The sequence below is a fragment of the Anastrepha obliqua genome, chromosome 1 (genome assembly GCF_027943255.1).
Source record: "Anastrepha obliqua isolate idAnaObli1 chromosome 1, idAnaObli1_1.0, whole genome shotgun sequence".
Taxonomy (NCBI): Eukaryota; Metazoa; Arthropoda; class Insecta; order Diptera; family Tephritidae; genus Anastrepha; species Anastrepha obliqua.
In genome coordinates, this window is record NC_072892.1 from 72,230,433 (window position 1) to 72,241,985 (window position 11,553).

At 43.3% G+C, this 11,553-nt stretch overlaps 1 protein-coding gene across 1 annotated transcript; it reads right to left on the reverse strand.

Moving 5' to 3' along the window:
- Nucleotides 1-6,284: 6,284 nt before the first annotated feature.
- On the reverse strand, nt 6,285-10,600 carry LOC129235332 (putative serine protease K12H4.7). The gene is made up of 7 exons (XM_054869109.1): nt 10,430-10,600; nt 9,057-9,238; nt 8,761-8,996; nt 7,565-7,796; nt 7,294-7,490; nt 6,765-7,172; nt 6,285-6,430 (listed from the first exon to the last, which is right to left on the reverse strand). Exons 1-7 carry the CDS (start codon nt 10,598-10,600, stop codon nt 6,285-6,287), a joined length of 1,572 nt encoding a protein of 523 aa, XP_054725084.1.
- Between the last annotated feature and the right edge of the window lie 953 nt (nt 10,601-11,553).

Genomic DNA, 11,553 nt, shown 5'->3' on the forward strand with positions numbered 1-11,553 from the left:
TCATTTGTCTAATGGAAGCGCGAGGAGGATGGTTCCATGTGTAGAAGTCCACGCAAGTGGGGAAAGTTACTGATCGCCATTCACTTGGGAGTGGCCAGGACGATTCTTCTACATATGGTTCAAGCAGCTCACAACGTCCGGGATTAGCCCACGTATCCTCTGGTTAGCTTTCGAACACCCGTTCGGGAGTGAGCTAACGTGAGAAAGCGAAGCATCCCAGCATAGCTGGTTGTGCGCTGGGTTTGGGACCCGCCACTTAAAAATCCCCCCCAATGAAAACAGCAACAAAGCCTCGGATGAGAACTTCCAACACTGATGACGACCCCTGCAAACGAAATAAGGAATACGATTTGAGGGCATGCACCTGGAATGTCCGGTCCCTTAATGGGGAAGGTGCCTCTGCCCGGCTGGTTGATGTCCTCGTAAGAGCAAAGGCTGACATCACTGCCATCCAAGAGATGCGATGGACGGGGCAAGGCAAGAAAACCATAGGACCTTGCGACGTCTACTACAGCTGCCATGTAAAGGAGCGCAAATTCGGTGTCGGATTTGTTGTGGGAGAGAGACTTCGTCGCCAAGTACTGTCGTTCACTCCGGTGGACGAGCGTCTCGCAATAATCCGCATCAAAGCACGTTTTTTTAACATATCGCTAATTTGCGCCCACGCCCCGACGGAAGAGAAGGACGATGCGACCAAAGATTCCTTCTATGATTCCTTGGAGCGTTCGTATGAGCACTGCCCCCGCCACGACATAAAAATCGTGATTGGCGACTTCAACGCCAGGGTGGGCAAGGAAGGAATTTTTGGTCCCACAGCCGGAAAATTCAGCCTGCACAACGAAACATCCGGTAACGGACAGAGGCTGATCGACTTCGCCGGGGCCCGAAACATGGTATTCTGCAGCACCAGATTCCAGCATAAAAAGATACACCAAGCTACCTGGCTGTCTCCTGATTGAAAAACGCGAAACCAGATCGATCATGTTGTGATAGATGGAAGACACGCTTCTAGTGTATTAGATGTACGTACGATCCGAGGACCCAACATTGACTCGGATCATTACCTTGTTGCAGCCAAACTGCGCACACGCCTCTGTGCAGCAAAAAACGTACATCTCCCTACGCAAAGAATGTTCGACATCGAAAAGCTGCAATCACAACAGACAGCCAGAAGATTCGCCACTCGACTCTCACTCCTGCTCTCAGAGAGCACTTCCCAACAAACCGGCATGCACGAGCAATGGAGCAACATTTCTCGTTCCCTACGTACCGCCGCCGAAGAAGAAATCGGATTCCGGCGAGCCCGAAAAAACAATTGGTACGACGAGGAATGTCATGCTGCCGCAGAAAGAAAGGATGCCGCCTATAGAGCTACGCTGCGATCGGGCGCAACGCGAGCCATGTGGGATCGCTACAGAGAGCTGAAAAAGGAAGAGAGACGTATTATCCGACAGAAGAAACGAGAGGCCGAAATACGTGAGTGCGAAGAGCTTGAGATGCTGGCCAACAGGAACAACGCCCGAAAATTCTACCAGAAAGTTCGGCGGCTTACAGAAGGTTTTAAGACCGGGGCGTTTTCCTGTAAGAACAAAGACGGCGATCTGGTGACTGACGTACAGAGCAATCTTAAATTATGGAGGGAACACTTCTCGAACCTGTTAAACAGTGACAGCTGCGCATGTCGTAGAGAATGTGAAGATCCCGATACCCCAATCGATGACGACGGAATTGTAGTTCCGTTACCCGACCATGACGAGGTGAGAATAGCAATATCACGGATAAAGAACAACAAAGCCGCGGGCGCCGACGGACTGCCGGCTGAGCTATTCAAACATGGCGGCGAGGAGCTGGTAAGGTGCATGCATCAGCTCCTATGCAAAATATGGTCGGATGAAAGCATGCCTGCCGATTGGAATTTAAGTGTGCTCTGCCCAATCCATAAGAAGGGCGATCCTGCAATTTGTGCCAATTACCGCGGGATAAGTCTTCTAAATATCGCCTATAAGGTTCTAGCGAGCGTATTGTGTGAAAGGCTGAAGCCCACCGTCAACCAACTGATTGGACCTTATCAGTGTGGCTTCAGACCTGGAAAGTCTACCATCGACCAAATATTCTCAATACGCCAAATCTTGGAAAAGACCCATGAAAGGAGAATCGACACACACCACCTTTTCGTCGACTTCAAAGCTGCATTCGACAGTACGGAAAGGAGTTACCTGTATGCCGCGATGTCTGAATTTGGTATCCCCGCAAAACTAATACGGCTATGTAAGATGACGTTGCTCAACACCAGCAGCGCCGTCAGAAGGACCTCTCCGAGCCGTTTGATACCAAACGAGGTTTCAGACAGGGTGACTCGCTGTCGTGTGACTTCTTTAACCTGATGTTGGAGAGCATCGTACGAACCGCAGAACTTAATCGCTCAGGCACAATTTTTTATAAGAGCGTACAATTGCTGGCGTATGCCGATGATATTGACATCATCGGCCTTAACAACCGCGCTGTTAGTTCTGCCTTCTCCAAACTGGATAAAGAGGCAAAGCGAATGGGTTTGGTGGTGAACGAGGACAAAACGAAGTACCTCCTGTCTTCAAACAAACAGTCGGCGCACTCGCGTATCGGCTCCCACGTCACTGTAGACAGTTATAATTTCGAGGTTGTAAAAGACTTCGTTTATTTAGGAACCAGCATTAACACCGATAACAATGTCAGCCTTGAAATCCAACGTAGAATCTCTCTTGCCAACAAGTGCTACTTCGGACTAAGTAGGCAACTGAGCAGTAAAGTCCTCTCTCGACGAACAAAACTAACACTCTACAAAACTCTCATCATGCCCGTCCTGACGTATGGCGCAGAAGCTTGGACGATGACAACATCCGATGAAGCGACGCTTGGAGTGTTCGAGAGAAAGATTCTGCGTAAGATTTTTGGACCTTTGCACGTTGGCAACGGCGAATATCGCAGACGATGGAACGATGAGCTGTATGAGCTTTACGACGACATAGACATAGCGCAGCGAATAAAGATCCAGCGGCTACGTTGGCTGGGTCATGTCGTCCGAATGGATACAAACGCTCCGGCTTTGAAAGTATTCGATGCGGTACCAGCTGGTGGTAGTAGAGGAAGAGGAAGGCCTCCTCTGCGTTGGAAAGATCAGGTGGAGAAGGACTTGGCTTCACTTGGTGTGTCCAATTGGCGCCGGTTAGCACGAGAAAGAAACGACTGGCGCGCTTTGTTAAACTCGGCCAAAATCGCGTAAGCGGTTATCGCGCCAATTAAGAAGAGAGAATGGAAGCGCGAACATTTTGGGAATGCATTTGTGAGTCCAACGCCCTTTTGTAGAGCTATCCCACTTTGTTTGCTACGCATCGAATACATTTATTTTACCACCAGACCCATTCGCTTTGACTCTTTATCCAATTTGAAAATGGCTTGAAACTAATAGCGCGTTAATTGGCACAGAATGTATGATTGGGCAGACATGCTTTCATCCGACCATATTCTGCATAGAAGCTGGTGCATGCACCTTACCAGCTCCTTGCCACCATATTTGAATAGCTTAGCCGGTAGTGCGTCGGCTCACGCGGCTTTTTGTTGTTCTTTAGCCGCGTTATCGCTATTCTCACCTAGTCATGATCGGGTAGCCGGACGACAATTCCGTCGTCAACGATTGGGTTATCGGGATCTTCACATTCTCTGTGACATGCGCAGCTGTCACTGTTTAACAGGTTCGAGAAGTGTTCCCTCCATAGATTAAGATTGCTCTGTACGTCAGTCACCACCTGTTCTAACAGGAAAACGCCTCTTCTGTGAGCCGCCGAACTTTATGGTAGAATTTTCGAGCGTTGCTCCTATTGGCCAGCATCTCAAGCTCCTCGCACTCACGTAATTCTTGTTTCTTCTTTCGGATAATACGTCTCTCTTCCTTTTTTAGCTCTCGATAGCGATCCCATATGGCTCGCGTTGTGCTCGATCGCAGTTTGGGTCTATAGACAGAGTCTTTTTTTTCTGCGGCAGCATGACATTCCTCGTCATACCAACTGTTTTTTCGGGCTCGCCGGAATCCGATTTCTTCTTCGACGGCGGTACGTAGAAAACGAGAAATGTTGCTCCAGTGCTAGGTTAGGTTAGGTTGAAGGGGTTGTCCTGCGGGACACGCTCAGGCTCATAGCCCATTGTGATGCCGCATGGGGAGCTTGCCCCTATCTCTCCTAAAACCAGTGTGTGTTTTTCAAAAATTTTAAAATATCTCTGATTTCTATAGAACTGAGGTCTTCTAACTCATTAAAAAATTGCCTACCCAGAATAGTAAACCTGCGTCTGGATAGAGCAGGGCAGTGGCACAGTAGGTGCGAGATTGTCTCTTCCTCGTCCTCATCTAGACAACTTCTACAGAAGTCATATGTTTGCACACCCATCCTTTGGGCGTGTCTACCTAATAGGCAGTGCCCCGTTATGACTGAGATCAATGTGCTAACACTGTGTTTATTTTGGCTTAGCAGAGATTCTGTGCGTTTAGCATTTAGAGTCGGCCACAGTTGACGGCCGATTTTGCAGGTGGCTTCATTACGCCATCTTTCGTTTGCTTTCTTTACAATTTCTTCAAGGAGGAGTAGCTTACATGTTTGTAAGGGTATCCCTAAGTCATTATCTACATATGTGCTCGTCAGACAATTTAGTGCCGAGTCTTGCTAGTTCATCGGCTCGACAGTTACCCTCAATGTCGCGATGGCCAGGAACCCATGTTACCTTTAGGTGAAATGACTCAGCCATCTCGTTAAGAGATGTGCGGCATTTCATGGCTACCTTTGATGTTGTCGACTGTTTTTATCGCCGCTTGGCTATCAGTGAAAATGTAGATATCACTTCCGAATATCGCATCACACTGTATCAGTGTCGCGGCTTTTATTATTGCCATCAGTTCAGCCTGAAAGACACTACAGTAGTCGGGGAGCCGAAAACTGAAGGAGATCCCCAGATGTTCGGAATATACACCTGCCCCCACCCTGCCCTCGAGCTTTGAGCCATCTGTGTATACATGGATGGACTCGCCCTGTCTCACGTCGTCCCGTTCCCACTCTTCCCTTGAGGGTAGGAGGGTCGTAAACGTTGTAATGCCAAATATAGACGGGAGTGCATAGTCCACCAGTCCGAGTGCTAATGCATGTCAGCTTGTTGGGCAGTACTCTTTGAGAGCAGGAGTGAGTGTCGAGTGGCGAATGTTCAGAACCATTCAATTAAGCAGATAGTTCATAGCGTAAATTGGCTCCGATAGTGTACTATGCACAAGTTTGATGTTCAGAATATGTGTCCAATAAGTCTATAAATACAATTTTCTTTCTAAATTTAATTTTTCCAACTAGTATTTAATTTCTCATAACTGCGACATTTCCTAGTATGAAACAAATCGGAATGAAAGTTAAAAATAAGCAAGTTGGACCACTCTAATATACATAATAAAGAGTTTTTCAATAAGGGCGGGTAGATGTTGAAATGGAATAAAATGGCGTTTGCTGTGTGGCACGTAGCGCCGTCATGCTGGAACCACATGTCGTCTAGGTCCATATGGTTCAATATGGGCCATAAGAAATTGGAAGGGCCACCACGTCTACCGAAAAATGGGCGCAATGCGCGCAACGTTTGCGTTAATGAACACTCATTTTCATAATAAAGTTTTATCATTTGATGAATCAATCGTGTAACTTGCCATGATGATTTGGCATAAACAACTGAATAATAAACAAAAGATTTGACAGATGTCACCAAAACAAAATGGCTGCCACAGGGCGCCAAAATCGACCCGCGCCAATTGAAAAACACTTTAGTTCCTTACAACAGACATTTAGTTTTTTAGGGTAATGATAATACAAATTAAACTCAATTATATTATAAATAGTTACAAAGTTAAGTAAAAATTTTTACTCAAAATTTGAGAAAAAAAATTTTCGACATACTTTTTAATTAAAGTAATAATTTTAAACGAAAAAGTTAAAAAAAAAATTATAATCGTCGTTTAAGAGAGAAAAGATATTAATAAAGAGTAAGAACGAATTTTTTTTTTTTTTAAGAACGAAACTATTAAAACGGTGCCATCATAAAATTAAAAAATTGTAGGACTCTTCAAGTTGGGCCACCCTAGTATACACATTAATATTATATTTCTCCTCTTGGTTTTCGAAGAAAAATAGCACTTAATTATAATTACTTTCAAGATTAAATCAACTCAAATCGTGACCCAACTGTGACTGTCCCCAGAATCTTCTCAACGGTTGCCACTAACTTTATTAATACACATTTTTGGCCCTCGCTGTTGTTGTTGTCATTTTCCTTAAGGCGCGTCGCAAAAAGGCAGCTACTTTCAGTTTGGCAACATTCATTTCCACCGAATCGGAGAAGTTTATGGAATCCAAATCAGCAGTGTGAGAGTAGTCTGGGATTCCACAAAGCAGAAAAACGTCAGTGTAAAAAAAAGTGCTAACAAAGCAATAACAATTTGTAAAATGACAAAAGAGAAGATTCTAATTAGCATAACTATACAGCAGTCTTCGATGGCAATGCGTGATAATTAAACGTAAACTTGCCAACCAACAGCTAAAGCGCTCGTAAAAGCCAACAGATAAAAGCGCTGAGCATTTGTGCCGAAAAATATGTTTGTAGTTTCGCTTTAAAAGGCGGCAAAATTTCGGTTTTGACTACGCAATGAACCCAGCCATAGAGCAAACATTTGCTGCGACTCTGTTTAACTTAGCGGCTAGCCAACTCACCTGCTATGTTAATGACATTTTTACCCTGCTGCAGTCCAACCGCGCGCCAGGGGTCCAGTTGGCCGTGAGTAAAGATGACGCGCTGTTGTAGCGTCGTGGCAGCAGTTAAGCCACCAAAATGGCTGTTTGTTTGTTGAACGCTAGTAAAAATGTCGTCACCATTATACGCTGCTCTATTGGCGGCGAGTGGGCCAAATACATCGCGACATAGCTGTTGAAAATAATTGAGTGGCACTTGACGGCCAAATGAGTGCGCCAGTGGGGACGGCTGTTCATGGCGGCGTAGTAGCTTTGCTTGTCCGGCGACCTGTAGGCGAATGTTGTGGCTGCTATCTTCGTTGCTGCTTCTGGCGGCGGTGGTGGCGAACCAGCCGAATTCGCGGCAACTCTGATAAAACCATTGACGTGCTGAAAATGAATGCAAATTAATTTACAATTTAATTATGCAAACTTGCCTCTCAGTCTTTTCTGTTACTGATACTATGGCAGTTGCCGCCACCTGGATGGGCCTGTCACCAAGGATACTCACTACCGCTTAGCCGGTCGGTTATATCGGTGAAGATGGATTTCATGCCTTCATAAGACAAATCGTTGCACCAGTCATCGGAATGTATGCGCTCTAACGCCTCGGGCCAGAATATATGCATGAAAAATTCAATGAAGGCTGCCATGTCGTCCTTGTCAGACGGTTTAGTGAGCGAGGCGCAAATGTTTGGAATTTGATCGCTTCACAAAGAGGTTGCGATATTAAAAAATTAAGACTTTACAAAATGAGATTATTATAAAATATATCTACTTACTCATACAGTTGCGCGTATGCGGCAAAATAATTGCCAATGCCATTGAAAAGTGCAGCACGATCCAGTTGGTTTGTTGCTTCGAAATTATTGCATATGCGTAGGGCTCGCATCAATTGAGAGCTATTCGAGGATTCGAGTATCGCCGCCATGGCTGTAAGGCCTGCCTCGACGCGTTTAGCACATTCATGACCCCCACGATGTTGAATGACTTTACCGACTTGTTGCATATATTCTGGGCAAACAAACATGCGTGTGTATTAGGCCGGGTCGATTTGTGGGGAGGCAAAAAAATCTCCCATCGCTCTGTGAAAATCATATTCTAGGGATCAAAATAAGAAACTTTGCCGAAGGAACCATACCTCTAAAACGAATTCTGATGTCCCGGAATTTGGGTCGAACGAAAAATCCCACTTTGACCCATTTAGAGTGCTCCAATCGAGTTCAAATGTATGACCGACCCCCACTAACTTTGGACGGCCGATCCACCCATGCCAGTGGCACATACAATCACTTCAAAATATCACCATTTTTGGCCTTTACATGAGAAAAGAAACTAAAAAGTTCGACCCAAATTGGGGGACATCAGAATTCGTTTTAGAGGTATGGTTCCTTCGGCAAAGTTTCTTATTTTGATCCCTAGAATATGATTTTCACAGAGCAATGGGCGATTTTTTTGCCTCCCCACAAATCGACCCGGCCTAGTGTGTATGTATATAGTGTGAGTACGTGCATAGTAGTAAGCGTATGTATGTGGAAATGAAAGTGAGGATACAAGCTTTCTTATCTCTGTGATTACAAGCAATAACCGCCTAAGTCGATAGTCATGTATTCAAAAAAAACCAAAAACACGTAATCTATTTATATTTCATATAGAAACTAATACGTTTCTCCTTTAAACAAGTTTTTAGCGAAGTAGTGATTCCATGTAAATATATTTTCTTAAGTCTATTTAGGCGAGCACTTGAAACCATCTATATGACGTTTAACAGAGCGTCCCTATATTATAAAAAGAGTCGGGGATCTTAGCTTATAATCCCGTGCATAAATGCCAAAGGGACTGTGGAGAAGCTTTTAAACATTTATGAACCGTAATTCTTTTCTACGCTAATTTTCTTTCAAGTCATATTTAAAAAAAAAAGAAATAATAAGTATGCCTTCAAACTCTGAAACGTTATTCCATTCTAAATTTTATTTACCATAAAAATCCATTTTTGCCACCAACGGTGCACTTGAAGCCCATCCAGCGGTTATTAACTTCGGATATAATTTGGCAAACCAAGTTACCAGGCTACCAGAGTAAGAGGCCCCGGTTAGTATGACTTTTGAATCTACCAGCATGTCTTCAGTGGCTTTTAGCTGATGTATAAAATGGGCCAAGTCGGCTAAGGCCTGGCGTGCGTTCAGAAACTTGAAATTTTTCACAGCAGCATCACTAAAAAAATGAACACTTTCTTACATATCCTAATTACCAGCGAAATTTTTCATATTTCACCCCAAAGGCCAACTGTTTCCATAGAAGCGATGCTCCACATAATAGAGCATACCATTATGCTGTTTAGCTATGTCGTGCATATGTCCTGCCAAGAGATAAACGGGCGAAATTTCCCACTCGCCACCGACGAATATGAAGATTGGACCAGCTGCTTGGAAATAGCGATCGTTGCGAAAATAGTGCTGGAAGCAAAGAAGATTTTATAATAAAGTCAGGTTAAATTAGGTAAGGTTCACTTGGCTAATCAACTGTCTTCTCAAGTAGACTATAACTGCTCTCAGTGTTTTCCAGAGAATATATAGTCGTAAGCTTTAAATCCTACTCAAGGTGAATTGTGGCGCGAATTCTTGATTCAAAATATCAGTAAAAGAGAGGAAAAAGTGAGCTAAACAAGGATCTGTAAAACGGCGGGCAATCAGTTTGGGCACAAAAAGCACTTTAAAGAACCCTCGAGTCCAGAACCGCTTAAACTTAACTTATAAGTAGTTGCTTATGTTAACCATGAGGTTTTTTGATTAATAGGTTTCTCTCCTACAGGGCTAATAGTATTATGTACCTTAAGCAAGCTGGACCAGTAGATAGAACTTTGTGGATTCAGCGAATACTAAGATTCTTAATTTTATTCCAAAAGTAAGACTGTCTAGATAGTCAAACTATTTGGAAGTGTCACTGGATGTTAAGCTAAACTCAAAAATTAATATTGAACATCGGGAGATTACGCTTCCATTGTGACCCATGCCTTTTGTGCGGTTGCACTATCTTGTTGAAATCACATGATCACCAAGCCCCCATTACAACCGTAAAAATACGGCCCAATCATTCCTTCCGCATGAACGCCGCACCACACAGTGGCTTTGAGTGGATGTAATGGCTCTGCGTGCATCACACGCGTCTTTTCGGTGTAACCGCTTAAGTGGTTTTCGCCCCTGATGATTTTTCTACACAAAATTGTCCTCTTCCATCCAGTCGTCTGGTTGAGGTATCTTCGTTCTCTGCGTCATCGGCAGGCGCAGCCTTGATATTCTAGCCCGAACGACCACTTCGGTGATCACGCTTGCCAACACCACCTACCGATTATTGATAAAAAAAAACTCTACACCATTATTCCACATGCTTGCGTTTGTATATTGCAGCTGTCTAGTTCAAAAGTGTCAAATATAATTGACGCCTTTCTTCAAAATAAAATCGGAGCAATCTGCGCATAATTATTACTTTTATTTTATAAATTAAATATCATTCCAAAAAAAAAAAATAAATCGTAAAAATTCTTTAAATTCACGGGCGTTCGATTTTTCAACTCAAATAAAGTAATCCACTCAAAAAGAAAAAATATTTTATAATATAAATATTAAAATAAATAAATATTTACTTACCATCAACCAGGTGTTGTTATTCGCTTCATCAAAATGATCCACTTTCTGCTCCATCCACAGTTCTTGCACCAAATCCTTGTGCACTAAACTCTCTTGCCCCTTCAAAGGTGGCTCTCGTAGTATTAGACGTAAATTTCCGCGATATGGACTGAAACGATGATGTTGCGCCATATTCTCTTTTACATTTATTCTTTTTACGCCCCTCAAACCACTCAACTCTGTCGTCATGGCGAGGCAAATCAAAACTAGTAGAATATTCGACAGAAGTTTCATGCGTTTATTTAGAATTCCATAAATTGCCGTCATGTTTTTGAATGTTTCACCACTAACGGTAGTTCACTGACATTTGTGGCCGCTGTTGTGACAGCTCAGTCCTATTTATGTCATGTCATAGTCATTGGGGAGGTGTTTTAATAATTCATAGCGATACCAATAACACCGTACTGTACGCGCACATATATAGGCACAGGCATCAACATACATACTTACATACATACATAAGTGTAGTAACTAACTTCCATATCGACCTTCATCTTCCCGCATGTTATTTAACACTTCGTTGGAATGCTTGGTGCAAATGTTCGGTTATGTGTGTGCGTGTATGCATGCACCTACATGTGTGCGTATATGTATGTTCGAGTGCATGTATTATAAATTTGCAATCAAACGAGGCCTTGTATGCAATGTCAGTCATAATTATTGCCCATGGGGACAATTGTTGTTCCTTCATTTAATATGAATTCAGTAATCAGTTCTAAAACTGTTCAAGTTCAAGTTTAATAGCGGGAGTGAAGTGGGAGTTACTAGAAAAAACCATTGCATTGGTCCAGACTTTAATATACACAATGGATATAAAATATCAAATGATAACAAAGAAAGCACCCACCGGAAATGTCAGAGCTCTGCGTGAATTTGTGCAATTAAATATCTATTTGCCTTCATAACCATCTGCCGCTCGGAGTAGATACACAAATTTAGATTCCTCCATTCATAAGTCAACGCCAAGGTGTGTAGCAAAAATAAGTGATTAACCTGAGCCAAAGAACCGCCGTTTACGACGACAATTCCATATTTTGACTTGATTTTGCAGTTGATTTGCGCAAAAATGTTGAATACTCCTGGCG